This window comes from Mesoplodon densirostris, chromosome 2 (genome assembly GCF_025265405.1).
Source record: "Mesoplodon densirostris isolate mMesDen1 chromosome 2, mMesDen1 primary haplotype, whole genome shotgun sequence".
In the NCBI taxonomy this organism is placed as follows: Eukaryota; Metazoa; Chordata; class Mammalia; order Artiodactyla; family Ziphiidae; genus Mesoplodon; species Mesoplodon densirostris.
Genome location: NC_082662.1, coordinates 57,055,148 through 57,082,652, shown reverse-complemented (window position 1 = coordinate 57,082,652; position 27,505 = coordinate 57,055,148). Strand labels below are relative to the sequence as shown.

The 27,505-nt window shown below is 39.1% G+C and overlaps 1 protein-coding gene across 2 annotated transcripts in view; it reads right to left on the bottom strand.

The window, feature by feature from the left end:
• The window catches only part of CACHD1 (cache domain containing 1), a 218,978-nt gene that overhangs the window by 108,897 nt on the left and 82,576 nt on the right, over positions 1 to 27,505 (bottom strand). For both annotated transcript variants that reach the window (XM_060089904.1, XM_060089905.1), the window contains exon 2: positions 24,465 to 24,527. In XM_060089904.1, coding sequence (XP_059945887.1) covers positions 24,465 to 24,527 — 63 coding nt within the window. The remainder of the gene's footprint in view (positions 1 to 24,464; positions 24,528 to 27,505) is intronic.

Below are 27,505 nucleotides of genomic sequence, written 5' to 3'. Positions count from 1 at the left end.
GAACAGGACAACATAGTTTCAAGGGCTTCTTGTTATGTTCAAATGAAACAATGAGTATATAAAGCCCAGGATGAGTACAAGGGATTATTCTCATTGTTATACCCCAGTCTCTGGACTAGGGAGAGAGCATATGGTGGTGACAAGGAAATAATGTAGGGTTTAAATTTCCCAGTAATTAGAGCCGTAAGTAAGAGGAGAAGGACTACCTGCACGTTAACCATTTTACTCACTCATTTAGCTCATATCCTCATGCTTAATCCTCCACAGGAAACCTGGCACACGGTCTGGAGGAGAAAAAGCATTTTTTCCCTTAAAAATTAACAGCAGGGCTTCCCTGGTGGCGCAGTGGTTGAGAGTCCGCCTGCCGATGCAGGGGACACGGGTTCGTGCCCCGGTCCGGGAAGATCCCACATGCCGCGGAGCGGCTGGGCCCGTGAGCCATGGCCACTGAGCCTGCGCATCCGGAGTCTGTGCTCCGCAACGGGAGAGGCCACAACAGTGAGAGGCCCCCGTACAGCAAAAAACAAAAAACAAACAACAACAACAACAAAATTAACAGCAAAATGGCACAAAGAGCTTAAGCTTTGGAGTCAAAGAAATTTGAGTTAAGTCAAGCTCTGTCACTTACTCAGTAAATGGAACCAAGGAAATTATTTCTCTAACCCTCAACTTAATTTCCTGTAAACTGGAAATAACAATAGCTGCTTCATGATACTGTTTGAGAACTAAGAGGGATAATGCTCATAAAGTATCTAGCAGAGTGTCTAACAGATTGTATGTGCCAAATAAATGGGAGTGACTGTTGTTTTACTCTTGTTGTTCTTACTACTATTATTGTCATTGTTGTGATTATTTGGGGGACTTTATGTACTGACTCAGGTTCTGTGCGTGGAGAATCCCAAAGAGCATAGGAAGAGTCAGGAGGGTTGTGTTAACACAGGGCTATGACCTTACCAGGGCTGTGGGTGCCTCTTCCACAGCACGGTGTCATGTAGGTTACATAGTTAACAGTCGTAGGTAGTTTGGGACTCTTCTGGGATCCTCTTTTTCTAAACGTAAGGATCTAATAAGACTTTTGTGTCACACTTTGCCATTTTCAAAGCATTTTTACCTGACTCGTCTCATGTGTGCCTTCCAACCACCCTGGGAGCTAGGCAGAGCAGATATTCCCTGCCCCTTCTCTACAATCAGGAAATCAAGGCTCAGTTGTACGCCCAAGCTCATGCTGAGTAAGTGCAGAAAACAAAGAGACCATTGCTTCTAATCCCCAGCTCCACTCTCTTTCTGCTACAAGCTCCTCCAAATTGCAGCAAAGTGTGAACTCTCCCAGATCAAAGGATCTAAGTTCTATTCATTCTTCCAGTACCAGCCCCGCTTTTGCCTCTTTGAAGCCTTCTCAGGACCTTCTTTCCCCAAATTGCCTAGGACTCTGCATCTGTGCCACTCATTGTTGGTCTTTCCTCATTTAAAGATTCCATGTCCCCCAAGAAACTAATAACATAACAATAATGAGCATTTACCCACTGCTTACCTATGTGTCAGGCACTCTGAAAGTGTAACTTTATGTGATGCCTTTTTTTTTAATGCTTACAATGCTTGGTAATTGCTATATGCTATTTTTATAGATAGTTCTGATAGATTAACCTACCCAAGGTCAATCAGCTAATAAAAATAATCAGATGGAACCCATGCTCTTGAACCACTGCACTATGCATTTTTCTTTCATGTATACCTAGCACTGAGACTTAAAAGGTTCCTTACTGTATTCATTTCCCCTCAATCTACCATTACTTGCCATATTGGAAAAACCTGCTTACAGTTCAAAAAAGGGCAGATCATTTAGAATATTGCTCATATCTGGTTCAAGCCAATGAGAAACTCTGGGTCTGTCCAGTTCTCTATCTTCATCTGCTTCCTGGATAATATAAGCTGCTCTGGAGTAAGTCTTGCTGAGTAAAGAGGACCAGTTCAGAGAAGGTACCCTGATGGCAACTGGCCATAGCTGTGATGTGGCTGTCGATCCACCCTGAGCTCAGGTCTCAGAGTGGAAGAGCCTGGGCCTGGCAGGCAACGATACAGGACAAGACAGATGAAGACCCGGAGATGGGATAGGGCCCGTCTGAATTTCTAATGGCCCGCGGAGGCTTCAGGGTTGTCTGACGGATGTGTGGGAATAGCACATCCAGTGGAGAAGTGGGGCAGCCGCTGACAGATGAACTGCAGGTGGACCAGGAAGATTTATGTGCAAGGCTGTCTGGGCTCCAGGGTCACATACCCTGATCCCGGGAGAGGTGGGCCCCTGTGGCTGAGCTGGGGAGGCGTGCAATGGAAAAAACAGGAGGCAAGTGCTGACATGCCAGAGAGCCGAAGGAGGCTGAGCCCTGGGAATCGGTTGAGAGTGGCAGCTTCTCTCTTTAAGCAAAACACAGGTTTGCTTTAAAGATTATAATGGGGTTTGGTTTGGGCAGCAGTTTGTGCTAGATATTCCAGGAGAGTCAGGGAAACACATAGCCGAGCCTCCTGAAAGCCAAGGTTATCAACTCAAGGGCTCAATGGGCTCTTACCCTGTTTTTCACCCCACTCTACCCTTAACAACCAGATCATAACAAAAGAAACAAAAGGAAGGGCAGGCTTCAACCCACTTCTCCCCACTTCACTGTAACAGGAGCCCTGGGCTGAGGTTCCTTTAAACCAAAATAAGCAAGTGCTCAGGACGTGAAAGTTTACAGCCTGTTCCTTCACAAGGAAAAAGCAGTTGAACCTAGTCTTAACCTTCGAAAGACTCAAGAGGCTGAGAACTGGGGGACGGGGGAGGAGTACTGGCCACAGCGTATAGGAAAAACGAACATTTTACATTACAACTTTTGAGATAAGTTTTCCTAGTTTATGAATTAGGGAAGAAAGGAGTTAAAATACGCTGGAACTTAGGAATTCTCTGGTGGCCCATGAGGGATACGGAGAAAAGGAAAGGAAGCCCAGTCCCATTACTCTTACCATGTAAAACTCCCATTTAGAGTATAAGCATCTGTGCATAACTTATAAACACCAAGTATAACTTAGAAGCATTCTAAGTAACAGGGTGGGGTGGGGGATGAATTAGAGGAACTGGGGTCAGCTGGGAGGGCTCTGGGAGCCTGCAGTTTCACTCTAGCCCACACTACTTTCCCCACACCAAATGCAGGTAACACCTCTTATCTACACTCAACCTTGCAACCTGGCCCAGAGCCTGGCACACTGCAGGGACTTGGGAAACATTTTTTGTATAAATGAAGGATGAAATGTGACCTAGCCTCCAGTAGGAGGCCAACTGACCAGAGCGTTTTAGGGTTCTTCACGGGCCCTCTGAGAGCACAAGGGTCAAATACTTGCCAGCAGGTGTCAATTAGTTCAGCAATGAAGTGGAAAGAGGAGACTGGCAAGGAAACAAAAATCTGCCACTAAAACACGTCCTAATCTTCAACCTGGCCAAGAACTCATTAAATCCAATTCTTGGGAAGACAATCTTAAGACACAATGAAAAAAAAGCTAGATGTTTCCATTTTCTCTTTCATAATAGTAAGTTAACCCAACTTACCTTTCCAATGGAATATAACGTCGTGTCATTTTAGGACTTCATTGCAGTTCTAACAGCAGCAGGGCTTAATTACAGTTGGTCTAAGGTCTCCTACTCCCCCGTTATAAAAATATAAGTCATTGTAAGACAGCCTAATGCACATCATATCCCACTTTGTGAGCAACAAATTTTCACAATGTAGATTCCCTTTAAAACTAAGGAAAAATAATAGTACAAGGGAAAGCATCTTATAAACATTTGATTTCTTCAGTCGTTGAAGCCTGGCCTTGAGTATCCATAATCATTCGAGTCTTCAGTATGGCCTATCTTAGGAGGTAGGGGCACTCTCTCCCCTGGTCCTACATTCACACAATAAAGCCAGCTTGTAATATACTTATCTCAGTAGATAGAAAAGCCCCTTCTTGGCTTTAGTTTCAAGATACTTGAGTAGTGATAAATCAGCCCCTGAGATCTAGGGGCCTTTATGATGCAGGCTTGAAGCTTGAAGTACTAATACAGAGATAAAGTTTTTGGTTTCTGCTTTTTTATAACTAGGAAAAACAGCAACACTCACATAGACCACTTGGATGAGGTGCAAATGCTGTATGCTAGCAGGAAATGCATTGCTATTAAGACTTGCTAGAAATAACAACACAAAGTAACGTTTCCCATGTGGGTTCCACACCAGAGGAATGAGGGTATTTGCCTCAACCATAACAATTTTATTATATCCTTCTCTGAACTGTTCTGTGTGTTCCCTTGCCAAGCTGCATCTGATACCATTCTCTAACTGACAGTTGGATTTAAGAAGGTCTTCTTATCCCCTATCTGACGACAGGGAGGATGGCAAACACAAGAGCCAGGGTATGCGTGCTCTTCATTGGCTGTCTGCTTCCATAGGACTCATGCTCACACCTTCCCCTACAGGGTGGTGCACGACATGAGTGTCAGCGGATGTGACAGTGACACTTCTCGATGACTTTGCAGAAAAGCCAGCATGCTCTTTGCAGCATATAAAAGGACTAAAGGCGGCTTAAGTAACAACCAGTGAGAACGCCCATGAGCAGCTATTTCAACATGATCTCTACCTGCCCAGAATCTTCTAATATTATAAATAAAGTTGTAGTTCTTGGTAAGCTTCCAATTTTATCATACCACATGTTATTTCATGGAACCAGATTTTCAAAGCATTCAGCCAATCCAGGGTTCTTGATATTAGCAGCAATTAATTCCTTTGCATCATCGCCACAAGTATTTCCTATTGCGTGAAGGAATATATTAGGGGTAAGTTGGTCCCTGCTCTTAAGTTGCTAGCTAGGTTTTAGAATACACTCTTGAGTTTCTGTTTATGCATTCCACCAGTGCAGATGATCTGAGCTTTTTTTTTTTTTTTTTTTCTTTTAGTAGGAGCAGCAGTTTCAGGTGGAGGATGGAGTTGGGGGACAGAGGGGGGGATTTGAAGAAATCTTGTCTGCTACCTTCTCACCAGTATTTCCTGATACTATCCAACCTCGGGATACTAAAACTGTGTGTAAAAGGGGCTTAATTGTTTCCATTTTTAGTGGAATGTTCACTTCTCACGATGAAGTCTTCCTGGTTTTAGAATAAGGACTTAGACTCAACCTATCCCCTTCTACTTAAATAAAGCTTTGAGTGTTCAAGTCAAAAGCCCAGGCTTGTACTTTTCAAGGGTCTGCGTCACTGAAAGAAGGCATTTGCGCACATGTGGATGGCAGAGATATCTGAAGAGCTAAAGCTCCAGCTGGAGCACGGAGAGATGCACATCGTGGCGGGAGCTTGCATGTCTTCCCCCACCACCCCGACCCAAAGGCCTTGCCAGCCCCTCTCAGGGCTGCAGCCTATTCTCTCCAGCTGTGCCTGCCTGCAATAGCCCCTCCTCCCGTGCCTCTGCTGATGGAGAAACGGTACCAGCCCCTTCATGTGTTCCTTCCCAAAGGGCGGGAACACCAAGTGTGGGAATTTAGGGAATGAGGAAGTGGGCTACTCTGGGTTATTGTCAAAAAACAACAGCACAAAAAACCTGTAGCTGTAATTTTCAAGCCTTAAATAGTGTGTGATGGTGGTGGTGGGAGATATAGAGAATTCCATTTTTCTATAATTGGTATATGTGTGCATATGCAAATGTAAAAATGAACACTGTGCTGTAAACATATGCATAGAGTACTTACACATAGTACAATAGATACATAGTACATTATAACAAAATGTGTGAGTATACAGGAGGGGTGTGTGTATGTGAGAGAGAGAGAGAGAGAGAGAGTTAGAGAGTGAGAGAGAGAGCGAGCAAGCGAGCAGGATTATCTCAGTTTATCTCAACACCAAGCATACATTGGCTAATGTACAGTATGTACCCCTGAAGTCAGCTGGTCTATATTTAGTCCAGGAATTAAAGCTTTCATGCATGCATACACACATATTTTCACTTCCAAATATATACAAGGATTCAGAGCATATGCTGCATATATATTTTCCTGAAAATATAAGCAAGATAGTTAAATACTTCAAATTCCAAATTGCCATTTCTTAAGCAGTGAGGTGGTAGTTATCAGGCTGCTTTCTCTCTCCTGGCCCACCTTGGGTATTTTTTTTCCCTCTAAGAAGCTGGCTGAGCAGTTCCTCAAATATCCCTGATTACTGTTAAATGCTTCATATTGGGAGAGAAACTGGGAGTTCTGAGGTAGCTAAAGGTTTGTTACCTTCTCTGTGGAAACTGCACGAACGAAAGCTGTACCAACCACAATTCTACAGTAAGAATTTCAGAGTTATCAACTTCTACTCATGAGCAACACAAAGGAAGCTCACTATGCTATACTTAAACCCTATGGACTAGCCCAATAGCTGTAGATTTTTCACTCACTCAATTAGCTAAAAGTTCCTCTTTAGGGGGTACTATTTACCACCCCCCCAATCCCAACAAAACAAAAATCTATAGCCCCGGGGCTTCCCTGGTGGCGCAGTGGTTGAGAGTCCGCCCCCTGATGCAGGGGACGCGGGTTCGTGCCCCGGTCCGGGAGGATCCCACATGCCGCGGAGCGGCTGGACCCGTGAGCCATGGCCGCTGAGCCTGCACGTCCGGAGCCTGTGCTCCGCGACGGGAGAGGCCACAACACTGAGAGGCCCGCGTACCGCAAAAAAAAAAAAAAAAAAAATCAATAGCCCCATAGAAGTTCCACAATGACACAAATTAGAAACAAGCGACTTAGGTATGGTAATAATGGAATAATGATGAACTGTGAAAAAGACAAAGGAGTCTGCTCTTTAAATAAATCAAGGACTGCATTTATTTTTATATCTTGTTTATATTCCTCCAGGATAATCCATTAGTAACAGAATGCTCTTCCTTGTAAGACACAAGTTATATCCTTGTGATTTATTAGAGCTAAAAGGCAGAAGGCACCTCCACCATTGTTTGGCCCATGTCAACTGAGTATTTAAACTCCATTTTTTCCTCATTTACCAGCTGAGTTTTCATCAGAGTACTTACAATGTTTAGACATATTTATCTTACTTTGGTTAATGTGTAATACTCTCAGGAGAGAATAAACCACCTTCCTCTTAAAAACTGAAAACATATAAAAGGATTGGCAATGGAAGAAGTATGAAAAGCAACATAGCATAGTGATTAAGAACATGGATTTTACAGTTAAAATTCTGGCCCTATCACCTAATTCAAGAATGATTTGGGGCACCATTACTTAATAGTTTTGCATCTCAATTTCTTCAACTCTAAAACAGTGAGAGGAATTGTATTTGTATCACAGGGTTGTGGTAAAATTTTAATGAGATAACTCAGGTGAAGCAGCATTTGTTAAATGAACATGAACCATCATGTCAAATACACCACCTTCTCCAAAGTGCAACACAACCTAGGTACACACTAGGTCTTGCACCCAACCCCCACTTATTAGAATTCTAGAAAAACACACATAATTTGAATATAACCAAAAATACTGCCACACTAGATGGGATCCATAGTCCAGTTAGACCACCATTCTGCCTCTCATAAATGCCTAAAGAGGGCATTTCGCTCCTTTGGGCCATCACCTGCAAGAGATTAGCAAGATATACCAAATATATGAACACATGTCTCCTGTGATTTAATTATGTCCTTGGGAGAAGCTCTTTGTTTCTCCTCCTACACTGCCAAGTATATAGTAAGTCCTCAACAAATGTTTGCTGAATTCATCGACTGTCAGAATCTCCCCCTTAAAGAGCTCATACTCTAGTTTATCCATTCATTCCCCAATATCTATAAAGTATTACAGTGTGAGTTATGCTGACAAGGTCCCCACACTCAGGAGTTTGGGTTCCCTCAACTTTTATTTTTATAAGAGGTAACAGATACTACAAATTTTCTTTCTGCTACAAAAACATTTATAGTATTTAATATTTTCTTACCTCTTCCAAAGTTTGAGGAATATCCTTTAACCACAATATTTTTGCACTTCTTTTTTTTTTTTTTTTTTTTGCGGTACGCGGGCCTCCCACTGCTGTGGCCTCTCCCCCTGCAGAGCACAGGCTCCGGACGCGCAGGCCCAGCGGCCGTGGCTCACGGGCCCAGCCGCTCCGCGGCATGTGGGATCCTCCCGGACCGGGGCACGAACCTGCGTCCCCTGCATCGGCAGGCGGACTCTCAACCACTGCGCCACCAAGGAAGCCCTGCACTTCTTTTTAAAACCAATTCAAGTTCAACCTTGCATGACTTTTTTCTGGAAAGCAGCATGATGTAGCATAATGATTTGTAAATCTTTCCTTTTTTAAAGTGGTAGACCATTAAAAAACACAAAACTTCATACTAAACTTCATACTGAACTTCACTATATCAAACAAGTAAAGTAAATTGCTGCAGGAGGGATGGAGAAGAAAAACACAGAACCTGGGCCCTTATGTTCTGTAACAGTCTCTGCAGTACCTCCCTCATATCTTTGGAAACAAAATTTTGAAAATATATAGTAGAGCATTGAATCTAAATCCCTTGAATCCCAAATTGGCTTCTCTTAACCTTTCAGTTGGGTGACCTTATACAAGATATTTCTTTGGTTTAATTTTCCTTGTCAGTGAAACTCTTCCAGCTTTTTTTTGAGGATTATGAATTCATGCAGTAAATAATTACTGAGTACCTACCATCTACTACCTTGAGATACTTTTTCATGGTACTGAGGGTACATCAAGGACTGAAATGGACAAAAATCTCTATCCTCATAGAGCTTATATTCTATTTAAAAAGATACACAATTTTAAAAATGCATATGGAAGTCCTAGGTGATAAACTATAAGGAGATAAATAAAGCAAGAAAGAGGTAAATTAATAACATTTATAAATGGGTGGTCAACGAGGGTCTCAGTGAGAGGTAACACTTAACTAACACTGAAAGGATGTAAGGGAACAAGCCATGTGGCTCTATGAGAAAAGATTTAAGGACAGTGCTTGATTAATAATACATATTCAATAAATGATGATTATTATCATAGCCAAGATAATTTAAACAAAGAAAGCACAAAACTAGGATTAAAAATTTTGTCTCTGCCATTTTACTAGTTCTCTGAGGCCTTGAACCACTTACAGTGACCCCTCTGAGATATGGTATTCTCATGGAAAATGGGATAATAATACCTGCACTTTTTACAATGTCATTAAGCAGATAAAAATGAGAAAATATACACGGAAACATTAAGGAAACAGATAAAGAACCACATAAATATGACAACTATCGAATACCCTCTCATACTATCTTTCCAAAATGACAGATGACCATTCCATCTTATTAACAAGGCATCCAATGATTTGATAGGTAGCCCAGGAAGAAGATTTCTAAGATAAAAAATAACTTCTCTTTTGGAGACAGACCAAGAACAGTAAGAACTGAAACAGACCTAGACTGATTTCCAATAAAGGAAACCTAAACACTAACCAGCTAAACTTGCTGGGGCTCTGGTTTGAAAGAACAGTCATCTATTTGCTCTGGTCCTTGGTTGATTCACTATAAATTCCCCATCTGGGTGGCTTCAATACACCTCAACTTTTCTTTTGCCTTCCTAGAGATTTAGTGCCTTTGGTTCGCTCATTCAACAAACATTTAATAAATACTCACAATAAACACAGAGCCAAGAATAGATTTGCGTGAGGGGGTGAACTAAACCAGGACTCAGCCTAAACAAATCCCCTGCAGAAAGATGGGGGAAAGGTTGGGGGCAAAGAAAGAAAGGAATCCATACTGCTTCCAGGATTCCTCTAGTTTGAACAAGTCTGAGCCTTGAACATATTTCAGTAGGTAATTGTAAACAAAATGAGAGCCTTCAGGGTACCACCACACTACATTACACTTGGCAGGGCAACCCCAAAACAAGTCTAGATTCTAGAAATATGAATATTGAGGTATAAGAGTAACTCCAGTCATTTTTTTCAGCAAATATTTACTAAATGCCTACCTAGTACCAGGCACAGGGAGCCAGAATTCAAAAGACAAAATTCCCGATTGCTCAGTTCTTCCACACCTCCTCTGTTTGTCTAACCACTGGTGCTTTTCCTTCTGTGGTCCAGTGCACAGTTCAAAAACATAACCAAAATTTTCTAGAGTGGAGAGTTTCTGGTAATAGGGATACAGAACTAATACAAATGCAAAGCCAACATAAATGCTATGTCCAGTCTCACATTTCTCAACTGCCATGACTTTTTTTTTTTTTTTTTTTTTTTTTTGCGATACGTGGGCCCCTCACCGTTGTGGCCTCTCCCGCTGCGGAGCACAGGCTCCAGACGCACAGGCCCAGCGGCCATGGCTCATGGGCCCAGCCACTCCGCGGCATGTGGGATCCTCCTGGACCGGGGCACGAACCCGCATCCCCTGCATAGGCAGGCGGACTCTCAACCACTGTGCCACCAGGGAAGCCCTGCCATGACTTATTTACAGCCCTCACTAGTCCCTGCCAGGGTCTTTCTGTTATCATCCTCTCTTGGAAATTCTCCTCTAAAGTTTGTAGATCTTTCCTTCTGGGCCTTACCTAAGAGGATTAAATAGCAGACTAAGAACAGCAATCTTCTCACTAGTGTACTCTTATATTCATACACTATCATCTTTTGTATTCAGAAAGCAGAATACAAAATACTGAAAGCCCACTCTGAGCCAACAATATAATCTTTTAAACAACCTTGCAAGACAGACTCTTATCCCCATTTTATAGATAAAATTGATGTAGACACTGAAAAGTTAAATATCATGCCAAAAATCAAACAAAAGAGTAAATGACAGAGTCCTCCCTGGAACTCAATTTTTTCAAATCAAAAGATGTATCTCTTGTTCTCTATCCCAAGCTACAAGGAAGCTGTCAAAAAAAAGCGGGGGGAGGAGAAAAGTTTTCTAACGTTTCTGGTCTTGTACCCATGGTTTCTGAGGTCCTTTCCAGCTTTAAAATTCTACAACATCATGCTAGTTAGGACTGATTATTTACATTTTAACACATAAAGTGCCATCTCTTTAAAACTGGTTTTCTATTCACAATCTCTTTGAAGAAAGAGCTCTTTAATGTTTTTAGGCCACATGTAAATTGTTCTGCTACTGAGTATCTTTTCTTCTCCTATGAATAAAAGGATATTATTTTGTGCAAAATCTATTTCTTGCTTTTCAGATGGATCATAATCTATTGCTTTGAACTGATCTGAATTCCTCATGACTGAGGCCTTGAGTTCATACTCAGATAAAAGAACAATTTAGAGTATTAGCACCTGCTCAGTATCAATTTCTTATAAAACCAATACGCTTCTCCTTTACTATGTCCCAGTGAATGTATTTGGTGGAACGAAACATTAAACTTTAAATCTTTCAGGCAGAATTGGCAGTGTCAAGTAACAATTCACAAAAATAATTAATAAAAACTAGACTTGTACCATAATATATTTTAAATGCTAGAGTGTTTTGAAATACCTTTGGGGGCAGAAAAATTCTTAGATTCTTGTACTATACATGTGTGGGGTAAGCTACATCTAAGGATAAACAACTGAGCTGAGATTTGAGCTGCTGACAAAGAGACAAATTAGCAGTTTGTGTCCAAGTTAACTGCCTGCTAAAACAAACAAAATCAACACTCCTCATAGGACTATAACAGAATCCAGAGTTTTTCACAATCTTCAGGACACAACCCCGATTTTTTGACAAATAAAGAAAAAGTGTGGCCAATTCTCAAGAAAAAAAGACAATCACAGAGATTAACTTCAAACGTTTGTAGATGTTAGAATCAGGATTCTAAAACAGGATTCTAAAACAGCTATTATAACTATGTTCAAGGATTCAAAGGAAAATATGCCTGCAGTGAGTGGAAAGAGAAAGAAAAGTCTCAGCAGAGAAAAACAAAATCTATTAGAAAGAAACAAGTGAAAATCCTAGAACTTAAAAATACATCTGGGGCTTCCCGGGAGGCGCAGTGGTTGAGAGTCCGCCTGCTGATGCAGGGGACACGGGTTCGTGTCCCGGTCCGGGAAGATCCCACATGCCTCAGAGCGGCTAGGCCCGTGAGCCATGGCCGCTGAGCCTGCGCGTCCGGAGCCTGTGCTCCGCAACGGGAGAAGCCACAGCACGGAGAGGCCCACGTACCGCAAAAAAAAAAAAAAAAAAAAAAAAAAATCTGAAAAATTTAAAATATATTTGGAGAGGTCAACTGCAGAACAGAGATAATAGAACTGAAGTTAAAAATCAAGAAAAATTATCGAATCTGAAGGTCAGAGAGGGAAAAATTAAAAGAATAATAGAAGGAGATATCATCTTAGGAACTTATAGTAAAATATCAAAAGATTTAGCACACGTATAATTGGAGTCCCAGAAGGCGCGCACAAAATGAAGTAGAAAAACTATTTGAAGAAACAATGGTCAAAATGTCCCCAGGGCTTCCCTGGTGGTGCAGTGGTTGAGAGTCCGCCTGCTGATGCAGGGGACATGGGTTCGTGCCCCGGTCTGGGAAGATCCCACATGCCGTGGAGCGGCTAGGCCCGTGAGCCATGGCCGCTGAGCCTGCGCGTCCGGAGCCTGTGCTCCGCAACGGGAGAAGCCACAGCACGGAGAGGCCCACGTACCGCAAAAAAAAAAAAAAAAAAAAAAAATCTGAAAAATTTAAAATATATTTGGAGAGGTCAACTGCAGAACAGAGATAATAGAACTGAAGTTAAAAATCAAGAAAAATTATCGAATCTGAAGGTCAGAGAGGGAAAAATTAAAAGAATAATAGAAGGAGATATCATCTTAGGAACTTATAGTAAAATATCAAAAGATTTAGCACACGTATAATTGGAGTCCCAGAAGGCGCGCACAAAATGAAGTAGAAAAACTATTTGAAGAAACAATGGTCAAAATGTCCCCAGGGCTTCCCTGGTGGTGCAGTGGTTGAGAGTCCGCCTGCTGATGCAGGGGACATGGGTTCGTGCCCCGGTCTGGGAAGATCCCACATGCCGTGGAGCGGCTAGGCCCGTGAGCCATGGCCACTGAGCCTGTGCGTCCGGAGCCTGTGCTCCACAACGGGAGAAGCCGCAACAGTGAGAGGCCCGCGTACCGCAAAAAAAAAAAAAAAAAAAAAAAAAAGTCCCCAAATTTGATGAAAGATATAACTTACAGATTCAGAAAGCTCAACAAACAACAAGCAGGATAAATATGAAGACTGCTATGTCTAGGCAGCCATAGTCAAATTGCTGAAAACTAAAGATATACAGAGAAAAATCCTAAAAGCAGCCATGGGGTGGAGGAGGTGGGGGGATGACAATGCATACAGAGTAATAACAACTTATGTTGACTTCTCATCAGAGACTATGGAGTCCAGTACACAGTGGAACATTACCAAAGTGCAAAAAGATAAAAAACTGTCAATCCAGAACTCAATCTCAAGCAGAAACATCTTTTAAGAGAAAAGATAAAACAGTGACATTTTCTGAGTACAAAATATCATGAAACACTAACACAATTCGTCACCAGGAAATCTGTACTATAAGTAAATATTATAGGAACTCTTCAGGCTTAATATCAGTTGGTATCCTTAGAAATAAATGAAGAGCATTGGAAATGATAAATAGATGAGATTTATTTTTCTTTTCTTTTCCTTTATTAAATTCTTATGACAGTTTAAAGCCAAAGCAATAACACTCCCTTGTGCAGTCTGTAATATTTGTAGATGTAATAATATGATGACTCTAGTATAAAGGATAGCAGTGGAAAAATGAACCTATAAGGTTGTGAAGGTTTTAGAGTATACATGAAGTGATAGATTTTTTAACTCCAAATAGACTGTAATAAATTAAGGATGTATATTGTAATTTCTAGATCATACATTTAAAATATGTAAAGAAATATAGGTAAAAAGTAAAATAAAAGTCAAAAAACATTAAAAAATCCAAAATAAGGTAGGGAAGTAAAAAATAAAAAATGGGGCCTCCCTGGTGGCGCAGTGGTTGAGAGTCCGCCTGCCGATGCAGGGGATACGGGTTCGTGCCCCGGTCTGGGAGGATCCCATATGCCGCGGAGCGGCTGGGCCCGTGAGCCATGGCCGCTGGGCCTGCGCATCTGGAGCCTGTGCTCCGCAATGGGAGAGGCCACAACAGTGAGAGGCCCGCATACCACAAAAAAAAAAAAATTTTTAAATAAATAAATAAATAAATAAATAAATAATGGAGGAGAAAATGGAAAAAAAAAATAATAAAATAGTTGACCTCAAGCAAACTAAATATTAATTGACTAAATACTCCTCATTAAAAGACAGAAATTATCAGAATAGCTAAAAAAAGAAAGAAGAAAGAAAAAGAAACAAAGAAAGAAAATCTCAACTATATTCTGTCTACAAGATACACACTTTTAGCAATAGAGACTGAAAGTTAATGCTTGTGAAAAGACACACCATGCAAAAATAGGAAGCATATAAAGGTTGGATTAACTATGTTAATATCAGGTAAAATAGACTTTAAGGAAAGAGCACTTTCACCAGAGATAAACAATGATATTTCAAAATGTCACAATTTATAACTCGACAAGACCTAACAATCTTAAATGTGTACATGGCCCATAATGGAGCTTCAGAATACATAAGGTAACAATGCACAGAATTAAAGGGAAAAATATACAATTCCACCATTGTAGCTGAGGATATTAACACTCCTCTCTACAAATGATAAAATTAGACAAATTAAAAATCAGCCGTAAAACAAATGATCTGAACTATCAACCAGCTTAACCTAACGGATATATAAAGAACATAACAACCAACAACTGGAGAATACACATTCTTTTTAAGTTCACATGGTATATTCACCCAAGACAGATCCTATATACTGGGTCATAAAACCAATGTTTCAATAAATTAAGAAGGATTGAAAATCATACAGAGTCTGTTCTCTGACCACAATGGAATTAAATTAGAAATCAGTAACAATAAGATACCTAAGAAGACCCCAAATGTTTTGAAAGTGGATAACATACTTCAAAGTAATGCATGGGTCAAAGAAGAAATCACAGGGGAAATTAGGAAATATTTAAAAACTGAATGATAATAAAAATATATGATGTTCAACTTTGTGGGGTGTAACTAAAGCAGTTCTTAGAGGAAAGTTTATGGCTGTAAATTCTTCTATATGACAAAAAGAAAGGTGTAAAATCAATGAACTAAAGTTCCAATTTAAGAAGCAGGAAAAATAGCACAACTAACCTGAAATATAAGGAAGGAAATAACAAAAAGCATAAATCCATGAAATAGAAAACAAACAAACAAAAAGCTAAGTTTAAAAAAATTGCTTATCACTAATTTGCTTTCCCATTCATTCTCTCGTTCTCTGTCACCTAGTTTATCCATTTTACTGATTTTTTTAAAAGAACCAGTATTTCATTTGATTGATTGTTCTCTATTGTTCTTCTAGCCTACAGATATTAAAAGGCTAATAAAAATATTATGAATACTTTTATGCCAACAAATATGACAACTGAGGTGAAACGGACAAATTTCTTGGAAAAAAAATCAACTTACTAAAATTGACACAAAATAAGACAAAATCTGAAGAAAAACAAAAAGAAAAAGAAAAAGAAAGAAAACCCTAACCCCAGAAAACACCCAAACCTATAGCTATTAAAGAAATTGGATGATCAAAAGCCTGCCCTCAAAGAAAACTCCAGGTCCAGATGGTGCTCTGGTGAATTCTACCTAACATCAAAGGAAGGAATAACACCAAACTTATAATCTTGAGGAATTTCCATACTAGTTTTATAAAGTCAGTACCCTAAAACCAAAAAGTGATAAGTGAAAAAGGAAAAAGAATGAGTAAAAGAAAATCAGGAGTTTGGGGAGCAGTGTGGGCTGTAGTTATAAGTATGGTGGTCACCTCTTTCAGAAGGTGACACTTGAGGACAGACTTGAAGGAAGCGAAGGCTCATGGGGATACATGTTGGAACAGAACCAGTGCAAAGGCCCTAAGGCAGGAATGTGCCAAGAAACAGCAAGGAGGCAAGTGTGGTATCCTGCAGGCCCAAGTCAGGAAAGTATCAACATATGAAGGGAAGAGGAAGAGATCAACTGTTCAGTACTAATGTTAGTGAAATACAACAAGGACCCTGGATTTAGCAAAGTGAAGGTCACCAGTGACCTTGAAAAGAGCGGTGTTGTGGGACTGGTAAGGCCAGAGAAGGTTTTAGAGAGAATGGGAGAACTGGATCTAGTGAGTATAGATACCTCTTGTGATGGGCTGCGTCTCAAAGGGGGAGAAAGAAACGGGGCAGTGGTTGGAGAGGGAGGTGGCGTCAAGAGAAGAGTTTTTTTTCTTGTGTGTTTAAGATAGAACAGCATGTTTACATGCTAATGGATGTGATTCTGAAGATAGAAAACTGATACCACAGAAGAGAGAGGGAGACTGTTAGAGGAATGCCCTTGGCCCAATGTCAGGTGCATCTCTCCTCTATGAGTATGCAGTTCTCCTACCAATTTGCCCATTTCAAAAGAATTCTGAAGTCTTCTAAAATCAGCCACTGCCAACAATCAATATTTTATGAAATGCTGCAATTATTATGAAGGTAATGCTTGCCATATCATTGAATAAATTGTTAACATAAATAATTACTAGAGTACTTGAAAAAAAAGTTAGAGCAAACTCTTGAAACATGTCCAAAGTAGCTTTGATTTTTTTAGTGATTCAATCAAGTGTCCCAAGAAGCTTTTCTTCCTTCCTTTTTTTTTTTTTTCACTGCTTTGTGTTTTATGGACCACATTTTGATATCTTCTAGGGCACTTGATCAAAAATTTAGTTTTCTTGATGCAGGCTCAATTTCATAGAATGCCCTTATGTGCTCACACAACTTAATCCTTAAAGTATTCAAAAATGGAGTCTATGGGAGGTGATCTACTCAAGAATGTGTGCATGGGATATTTATTTTCCCGAGGCTGTTGCCATAGTTTTTTGGCAGCAAAACTACATAATGAACTAATTAAAAATTTAAAACACATTGTTAGGCAATTTAGAACCACACTCTGAAGGTTAATTTAAAAGAAATAATGAGAAAAAGCAAGGAAAAGTCTATATACCATAGAAAGTTTTGTGGTAAGAGTCAAGAATCACAAAATGTTTTTTATTAGTTTTAATTATATTGCTCCCCTAACCAGAAAGATATTAACACGTTAGATTTACTGCCTAATTACATAGTATGCACAAGTCAGATCCAACTCTCAATAAGCTTTGATAGTAAAGAGGGAGGGCAAGAACCCTTGGGGCTCTAGTTTTCATTACCCCAAAGGAGAAATGATGGATAGAAAATGCAAGTCAGTATTCCAGATACTACGAAACATACAAAAACAAGCATAAAGAAGTGGTTCCTTTCCAACTAAAGATCGTGAGCTATAATTAAGAGGACATAGGTCAATAACCTACTTTGAATAACTAATCTGTTTTTGGCTTATCAAACAAATCTTTAGAAGCAGTTGTAATTGTTCTTATAATTGTTAAGAGGTTAGTGCCCTGGATGAAAGTGGAAACTACCTTTAGGGGCACTTAAGTCCCCAAACAAGGTGAGAGCCAGAAATGTGGGAAATAAGCCAGTGCCAGACCCTGCTTTTTACCCTGAGAATTGGGCATAATCTGGAGACCTTGAGCTTCCACTTTGATGATAGCACAGCACAACATGGATAAGAGAGAAACCTCAGGGCTTGGCCAAGGTGGGAAATCTGATAGGAGGTACTACATAAAACTATAACCCAAAGAGCTATGCTCTCAATACAATGAGGAAAACAGAAGCGATGGCTAGAAAATTAGAAGGACTCTACAGATATCTGGAAATTTTAGAACATAGTTTTAAATAACTAATAGATCAAAGAAGAAATGATAAAATACACCTGAAACTAAACAATAAAAATAATACATATCATAGGTGGCCACTAGTACCATACATATACAATACTTTTCTGGAGGCCAGTGTAGCAGGACACAGAAAAGAAATAAAAAATACAAGAATTAGAAAGAAAGAATCAAATCTATCTTATTTGCATATATGATTATTTACATAGAAAACCCAAAGGAATCTATAGGTAAATTATTAGGACTAATAGCTTAAGAAGATAATTAGATATAAAATAAATACATAGGACTCAATAGTAACAGAAAAATATCAGTTTAAAAAAAAATTCTTATATAATAGCAAATAGCCACAGATGCTCTCAAGAAAAATAAATGAGAGAGAGTGGCACGGACATATATACACTACCAAATGTAAAATAGATAACTAGTGGGAAGCAGCCGCATAGCACAGGGAGATCAGCTCGGTGCTTTGTGACCACCTAAAGGGGTGGCATAGGGAAGGTGGGAGGGAGACACAAGAGGGAGGAGATATGGGAACATATGTATATGTATAGCTGATTCACTTTGTTATAAAGCAGAAACTAACACACCATTGTAAAGCAATTATACTCCAAGAAAGATGTTAAAAAAAAGAAAGGAATTGCAAGTTAAAACAAAAATAAGATACTATAACACACCTATTAGAATGGCTAAAATCCAGAACATTGACAACATCAAATGCTGAAGAGGATGTGGAGTAACAGTAACTCTCATTCACTGCTGGTAGGAATGCAAAATGGTACAGCCACTTTTTAAGACAGTTTGGCAGTTCCTTGCACTATATATTGATACTTCACCATAATATCTGGCAATTGCACTCCTTGGTATTTGCTCAGTTGGACTGAAAACTTATGTCCACATAAAAATCTGCACACAAACTTATAGCAGCATTATTCATAATTGCTAAAATCTGGAAGCAACCAAGACGTCCCTTAATGTACAAATGAATGAACAAGCTGACCTACATACATACAACGGAATATTATTCAGCCATTAAAAGCAATAAGGTAGCGAGCCTTGAAAAGACATGGAAGGACTGTAAATGCATATTGCAAAGGGAAATAAGTCAACCTGAAAATGCTATGTACTGTATTATTTCAGGGAAGAAATGGTCTACATTTTGTGCTTCAAAACTATAATTTTTAGTTTTTATGAAATTCATAATTTTTATGAAAGTTTTTATGAAATTAAAAACTTAAATGCAATTCTGTAAATGGCAAAACTATGGAAACAGTAAAAAGGTCAGTGGTTGCCAGGGGCTCAAAGAGAGGAAAGGAAGGAAGATTAAACAAATGAAGCACAGGCGGTTTTAAGGAGGTGAAACTGTTCTGTTTGATAACATGATAGTGGATACATGACATTATACACTTGTCAAAATCCATAGAACTGTACAGAACAAGGAGTGTACTCTAATGTAAGCTATTAACTTTAGCTTTTAATAATAATGTATAAATATTGGTTCATTAAGTATAACAAATGTACCACACTAATGCAATTTTTTTCCTAATAGGGGAAACTGTGAGGAAGCAGAGGAGGTACATGGGAACTCTGTGTACTTTACTTTCTGGTCAATTTTTCTGTAAACCTAAAACTGCTCTAAAAATAAAGTCCACTAATTTTAAAAGGCAAAAAAAAAAAAAAAAAGAAAGAAATGAAGGGGACAGTGTTACCCTTTGGAATACATGGTACTGGCAGAGTGACAGATAAATACACCAATGGAACCAAATCAAACTCACACATATGTGGAAACTTGACTAATGACTGAAAACAGATGAAAAAAAAGACAAATTGTTCAACAGATAGTATAAGAACACTTAGAAATACATATGGGGCAGAGGAAAAAGAAATTGAATACCTACTTCACATCCAACACTAAAATCAATTCCAGGTGGATAAAAGTCTTAAATGAGAAAGGCAAAAGTTTTAGAAGACAATAAAGGAGAAAATCTTTATGTCTTTGGGGCAGAATTTAACAACACACAATAAACAGAGGCCAAAAAGGAAAAGTTGTTTTTTGTTTAACTTATTAATAAAATACTATAAAATATTTAGCTTGAGATAAGAAAGCAAAAGTTTAATTCAGTTAAAACGAACATTAAGATCTTTCAATATCATCAGTAAATCTCTTTGCTTTATGAAACCTGTCCCATAGAGATGACTATTTTTATTTATTTATTTTTTAAGATTTTTTTTTTGATGTGGGCCATTTTTAAAATCTTTATTGAATTTGTCACAATATTGCTTCTGTTTCATGTTTTGGTTTTTTGGCCGTGAGGCATGTGGAGATCTCAGCTCCCTGACCAGGGATTGAACCCGCACCCCCTGCGTTGGAAGGCGAAGTCTTAACCACTGGATCAGCAGGGAGGTCTGAGATGACTACTTTTAAAGGAAAAGACTGGTTTAAAAAAACCTGACTATTAAAATTAAAACTTCAATTCTTTAAAAGATATCATAAAGAAAGTGAAAAGAAAAGCCACACATTGGGAGAACATTTATATTTATGAAACATAAACCTGTAAGGGAATCTAATATGGTAACCACTGGCCATATGGGGCTACTTTATTAAAATTAAATTAAATTAAATTTAAAATTTAATTACTCAGTAGCTCTAGCTACATTTCAAGTGCTCAGTAGCCACATGTGGCTAGCGGCTGCTTGATTAGCACCAATATGAAACATCTCCATCATCACAGAAGTCTCTTTTGGACAGAGCTGATATAGAACATGTGTGGAATATTTAAACTTCTAAAATAAAGAAACAACCCAATTTTAAAAATGGACAAAAGATATTAGCAGACATTTGACACAACAAAACAACAAACATACAAACATGAACCATAAACATGTAAAAAGTCATTTCAACCTCATTAGTAATCAGAGTAAAACAAATTAAACCCATTAGATATAATTTCAGACACCCCAAACTGGGAAAAGATTAAAACTCGGTAACACCAAGTATTGAAGACGGTACAGAGCAGCACATTTCCAGTACTCTGTCTGTAGGAAGGTAACCCGTGGCAACAACTGTGGAAGCAGTTTTGCATTATCCAGACACATTGAACACTCTGGTACCCAGCAATTCTACTCTAGAGAAGGGATTCTCCACCTGAGCTAAACAGTCCATCTCCTCACCTAGGGCACTTGGAACATGTATAGATAAACACACACTAGCGTTTAATTGGCAGAGGTGAGGGATAATAATGTTCCTGCAATTCAAAGAATTATTCCACCTGAACTCTGCACCAGGAGATGTGAACAACAGCAACAAAAATTATGACACTAGAAACAACCCAAACATCACCAACAGAAAAATGGATACATAAACTGCATTTAATGGAATACCACAGAATTGGAAATAAAGGCACCTTAGTTACAGATATCAACATAGGTGATTTTAAGGAATATAATGCTCAGTAAAATAGCAAGATACATGAATAATACACTCAAGATGTATATAAAGAACAAAAACAGTCAAATAATGAATTTGCAGATATATATATATCTCAAACACACAGACACACACAGACACACACAAGCAAAGGAATGGCTAACAAAAAAATCAGGATAGACTTATCTCTGGGAGAGGAAGGGAGGTACCACCTGGGAAGGTCACATGGGGGCTTTCTGAAGTACCGGTAATTCTTTATTTCTTTATATGGGTAGTAGGTTGAGGTGTTCATTTTAATATAGTATTTCTTTATTCTACTCATATATGTTTTATATACTCTTTACATGTTTGATATCTTTCACAGTTTTTAAAAAGTCAGCTCAATTACTCATTATCTAGGATCCTTGACCTTTCTGAACTTGGTTAGTAATAGTAACTCCACCTACCTTACAGAGTTATTCTGAAGTTTCAAGGAGATAATATATATGAAAGTGTGAATGACTGTGATGGGGGATAGAACAGGAAACCTACGAGGTAAGCATTTCCCTAAAGATTTCATTCTGGGTACTGTCCAGGATCACAGGGCCCAAAGTTCCTGGGTAGTTATTAATCAAGTCAAGAAGATGCGAGGAACTCTCTGTTTTGTCACTTTAGAATGGGAATAACTCTAGTCCAATTCAAGCCACAAGAGTATCACAATATTGAAGGGAGAGCAGATACTCGGTAAATATGTAAATCTAAGCTTTTATTATTATTGTTGTTGTTAGAGTGACCAGAGGACTGAAAGGGCCTGGAAATCTTGTCATAGAAGAAGAAATTATCCACGACCTGGGTATTTTAAATTTTAGACTAAATGATAATGGTATGATAATTATCTCCAAATACTGGATGCAAAAGAGGCATAAGATCTATTTTGTCCAGGGTTCTTCTAAAGAGACTGGAGAAATTAGAGAAAAGTTAAAAAGTACATTCCTAGGGCTTCCCTGGTGGCGCAGTGGTTAAGAGTCTGCCTGCCGATGCAGGGGACGCGTGTTAGTGCCCTGGTCCGGGAAGATCCCACATGCTGCGGAGCGGCTGGGCCCGTGAGCCATGGCCGCTGAGCCTGCGCGTCCAGAGCCTGTGCTCTGCAACAGGAGAGTCCACAATAGTGAGAGGCCCGCGTACCGAAAAAAAAAAAAAAAAAAGTACATTCCTAGTCAATATAAAAGAGAACTTTTTGACAATCAAAGAGAAGGCAGAACTGACGATGTGGTGACTCTCCTTTATCTGACTTATTCAGCCAAAGACAGTTTAGCAGAGACTGCTGTTTTGTATGAAAATACAGATTTTAAAAATAAACTCTGTTAAAATAAAAATACAGATAATATAACTTAGTGTAAACTTACTTTGAAAACTAGCTCTTTTATGTATTAGTCATGAGACTATAGCTAACTTATTCTATCTTTTGGAGTTTCACCTACCTCATCTGTAATAAGGATAGTATCTTTCCTTCGGGTTATATGGAAAAAATCAATGTGATAATATACTGAAATCACCAGTGTTCTATGTGTGCTAAATCAGCTACTAATAATTTTTAAAAATTATTATGGAAGGCTTCCCAACTTGTTCACAGCTAGATAAAAAGAAAAAAGAACATCACTCCAAGAAAACAAAACAACTTTCATGTTTAAAAACCAGTGAAGGAAGAACTTGTATCTGTTACTCAAGAAAAGCAGTAAAACTGATATCCCTGGATCAGTTTCTTGAAAATGTTATCAAATGGCCTTTGGTCTCCCAAAAAGTTTCCTTGAACATGCTTTGTGTAGAAACCTTCCCCTATAAAAACCCTTTTAAATTTCACGACCCTAAAGCACTTTCCAGTGTGCTGGAATAAAAATAAGACAGGAATTATGAAGGTAAGATTTGATATAGCAAACCACATTCACTAAAATTCAGGTCATTAGTTTTTAAAAATATCTAAAGCTAAGAAAAAGGGTACATGCTTAATGGCTTATGTCCTCTAAATTTAACCTGCAGAAACCAATAAAGATCTTTAATGTCTATAAATAAGAGACGCTGAACTTCAAGATCAAATTACAGTAATTTATTATAAATAAATATCCTATAAATAACTTCACTTTAATGATACTTGCAAAACTTTGTCCTCTTGCATAGCACTTCTGAAGTTCAGATCAAGTCAAGCTGTTTTCCATGAATAAGGTAAAGGCCCCAGAGAGTTTAAATTATTAGTATTTTCCTATAGTTATCTTTTTATTCTGTGGAAGCACTCTGCTACACTCTGGTTTTTAGTTTGGTCCTGTTTTTTACTTAAGTCTCCAGCCTAGCTTCAAATTACTAGTCGGTGGTCACATGGTGTAATGAAGTTGGTGGATTAACTGAAATTAAAACCCAGAATCCTCTTTACCACCCTTCTTTTCAAGCACAGATCAATTATTTATGACCAAGTTCACCAACACTATGTTTTAATTTAGGAAGCAGTCCATTAGAAGCCAGCTATAAATAAAGTAAATAGAATCTGGCCTCAGAACTTTTTGACCTCACAGAGCATTGAGAAGATGGGAGAAAAGCAGCAATGGAAGAATACAAGCAGAGGAAAGAAAAATAAAAGAACAAAAGAAGCCAACATCCACTGAGCTGCTTCTATGTCAGGCCTTCCACCTAAAGCATTTCACTTATTCTCAGTTAATTTGGCATTACTTCATCTCACAACTCCATCATGCAGATACTATGTCCCTCTGATTTAAGAGTGAGAAACTGTAGCTCAAAAGGCTAAATTGCTTCCTGGGAGTCATGAAGTAAGTAGGAAAACCAGAATGTGACCTGGGGTTTGTCTGATTCCAAAGCCTGGGCACTTTTTCCTATAGCCGATGAAATAATTTCTAATATTTTAAAATTTGAGTAGTTTAGGAATTTCCAAAACAATAACAAGGCACTAAATAATATTTTTCAAAGTATAACATGAATAGCAGAAAGCCATCTATATAACCATTATTTCAACTGCTTATAAGAACGTGAAGTGGGAGGTTGTCACCATTTTGCTTAAGATGTATATGAAATCATACACAGAAAACAACAGACAGCCTCACGTGGAGATTGGAAAGTGTAATGAAGTCACATCCAAAAGCAAGACAAAGACAGAGAATGTCAAGTGCTAAATCACGTCTTACCTGCTGTACTTCACTTTCTCCATTTGAGATTTTCTCAGTGTAAACAAAGGAGCTGAATATCCGCTGCAAGGAAAAGAAAATGAACAAACATTAGATTTTCTAAATAAGACAGCCATTTTCTATAGGAATGTGTATGTGAATAAGCTGTTTACAGCACAAATAGAATCAAGCAGAGAAATTTAATCAAAATAGTTATTTTACACAGAGAAATCCAAATATCAGCCAAAGTCAATCACACTTATGTAAGCAATACCCATCCACTTCTGTAGTGAAATAAACCAGATGTTACGCTATATTTTTCATTTTCAAAAATACATTTAATTATAGATTTCCGGAGCCCATGCCATTTTATCCGACTGGCATAATCTGACAAAGTTGTGTTTCTCATTTAAATCCTGCACTCCCTGAATGCTGTAATTGTTTACAGACACTACAGTCTAATGTAATCAAGCTCTTTAAAAAAGATTCTTTCCATATTCCCTCATGTCCCTGTCCAACCGGTACCTACCCAATATTGTCTATCACCATCATTACCCAAGCAGCCCCTCGAAAGAGTAAAATAATAGGGCTTGCCAAATATGTGTGGCCTTAAGAGAGAATCCAGTCCTTACATGCCAGGAAATAAGACGGCCGTGCCAAGACATCAGTCCAAACTGAGGCACACAAGCACACACATTCTTCCCGCTGGTCTCTGCCTCGCTGGTACCCAGTCCTGCAGACATTGCCTGCATTTACAACATCTTGCAGACTTATGACTTTACCAAACCCCACCATTACTGACCAATCACAAGAGATTAACCTGTAACAAACCGGAAAAAAAAAAAAAAAAAAAAAGAGAACCCAAGAAACGTATCTGTTAGGGACTGGTTAAAAAAAAAAAAAGGAACAGCAGCCTCGTCATTTATCCTAAAACTTTAAAGATACCTCTGGAACTCTCCAGTTGAGTAAGGAGTCAGACCTGGAGATGTCAGCCAAAATTTCCCGTGTTCCTTTGTATCCTACTGACAAGGGTTTGTCAGCATCTGGGACAGCTTCCCAGACAGCCTAACACACCTGCATGGTGGTGATGAGAAAGTCAAGTGCCAAGTTCATCAAGTGCTGTGCGAATGAAGTAAAATCAAGGCGCTGGGGCTGGGGGAGGGGTGGGGTGGGGGGATGTTGCTGGGGGAAGGGAAGCAAACACACTTGGGAAGGATGGAGATGGAATGGGATGGAATTACAGTCTGGAAAATTCTAATTACAAATTATCATAATTTTTCAATGCGCCACTCATTCAGTCAACAGATGCTTACTGTCTTTTTCTTTCCTGAAAATGACTTGCTGATAGGAAAGGTACAGATTTTTAGTAATGGTGATAATGATACTGGCGACTAGTTATTAAATGTTTACTGCTGGGCAGACACTATTCTAAGGCATGTTACACCTATATACCTATTTCAGTCTCATAAAACACCTTTGTGAGAAAGCACTATTATTATCCCCATTATATGAGTATATATGAGGAAACAGAAGCATATTTTATTGAGTGCCTAATGCAATTCACATTGTACCTCATATGCATTTCTTATGTAATAACAAAATTCCTGCAGCTCCAAAGATGAAAAACGAAGATGCTGGGAAATTAGGTAATGTACCCAAAGTCACTTGGCAAGGCTGGAATTTGAACCCAGGCAGTGCAACTCCAGTTATGGTGCTACTAACCCTATTGTCTCATGAGCATTTGCTACCTGGTAGCTTGACACATATGAAAAACACTCCTGTTAAGGAGCTAACACCCAAACATAATGCAGATCAACAATCCCTTTATGTGTAATTCTAAAATTCAAAAGGCTCTGAAAATCATAAGTTTTGCATAACACATTTGCTAGCAAAATATGACATGACCTGAACTTACTGGCAGTAAATCCTAACTTGAGCTGATGTGTATTTATAGTCTTTATTAAACCACTTAGTGTATTTATTCTTTTTGATGCAGATGTACTAATGCATCTGATTATAGGGTTCTGCTTTAGATTTCACTGGGGGTGTTTCATCATCAAGGTGCATCAGGATTCTGAATCCTAAAACAGACATCATTTTGGAGAAGGAATTATAAATCTGCAGACCTCCAGCCCCAGTTTTCTGGTGAACACCTTAGTTCACTAGACAACAATGCTTTGAGAGGCTGTGTCAATGTCACTGCCACCTACACTCCCAGACCATATTCTCTATTTTTATATAATTTGATTTTCACAACCTGCTCAGTACCAAGAGTGCAGGTTTATTAAAAACTAACGTAATTCATGAAGTGTCTCCATATCTTGATGAGTGTGGTCAATTTCTTATTTCATTTCTGGCAGCGATATTTCAGTTGATACATTATCTGTCCTATCCTGGGAGGTGTTCCCCCAAGAGGTGACTGATGGAGTAACCCACGTTCTGGGAAGCAAACCAGATCCACTTTGCTCAAAGCAACTACCAAGGGCCACACCTAATGAGGAACCTCAGATCCTTCCCTCTTCTCTGTTGTTAAAAGAAAGGTGGGGCCTCCCTGGTGGCGCAAGTGGTTGAGAGTCCGCCTGCCGATGCAGGGGATACGGGTTCGTGCCCCGGTCTGGGAGGATCCCATATGCCGCGGAGCGGCTGGGCCCGTGAGCCATGGCCGCTGAGCCTGCGCGTCCGGAGCCTGCGCGTCCGGAGCCTGTGCTCCGCAACGGGGGAGGCCACAACAGTGAGAGGCCCGCATACCGCAAAAAAAAAAAAAAGTGAATTCCTCAGTAGTAATAAGGAATATAAGCCAGGAAGTGTTTGCCAGGCCGTGTCCAGCCCCTGTTTAACTCATTCATTTTCTTAACAATTACTATCAATCATGATGGCCAACACTTTTATTAGAGCCTTTTATGGCTTATAAGTGTTTCTATATTCTCAACACCTAATAAAAATTAGGTGGGTAATAGAAAATTTTAAAAGAAAGAAGTTATAGATGTGAGCAGTAGTGATCTTACAGACTACTTAGATATTTTATACAACCCTCTTACCACCCCAGAAATGAAAGGTGGCCT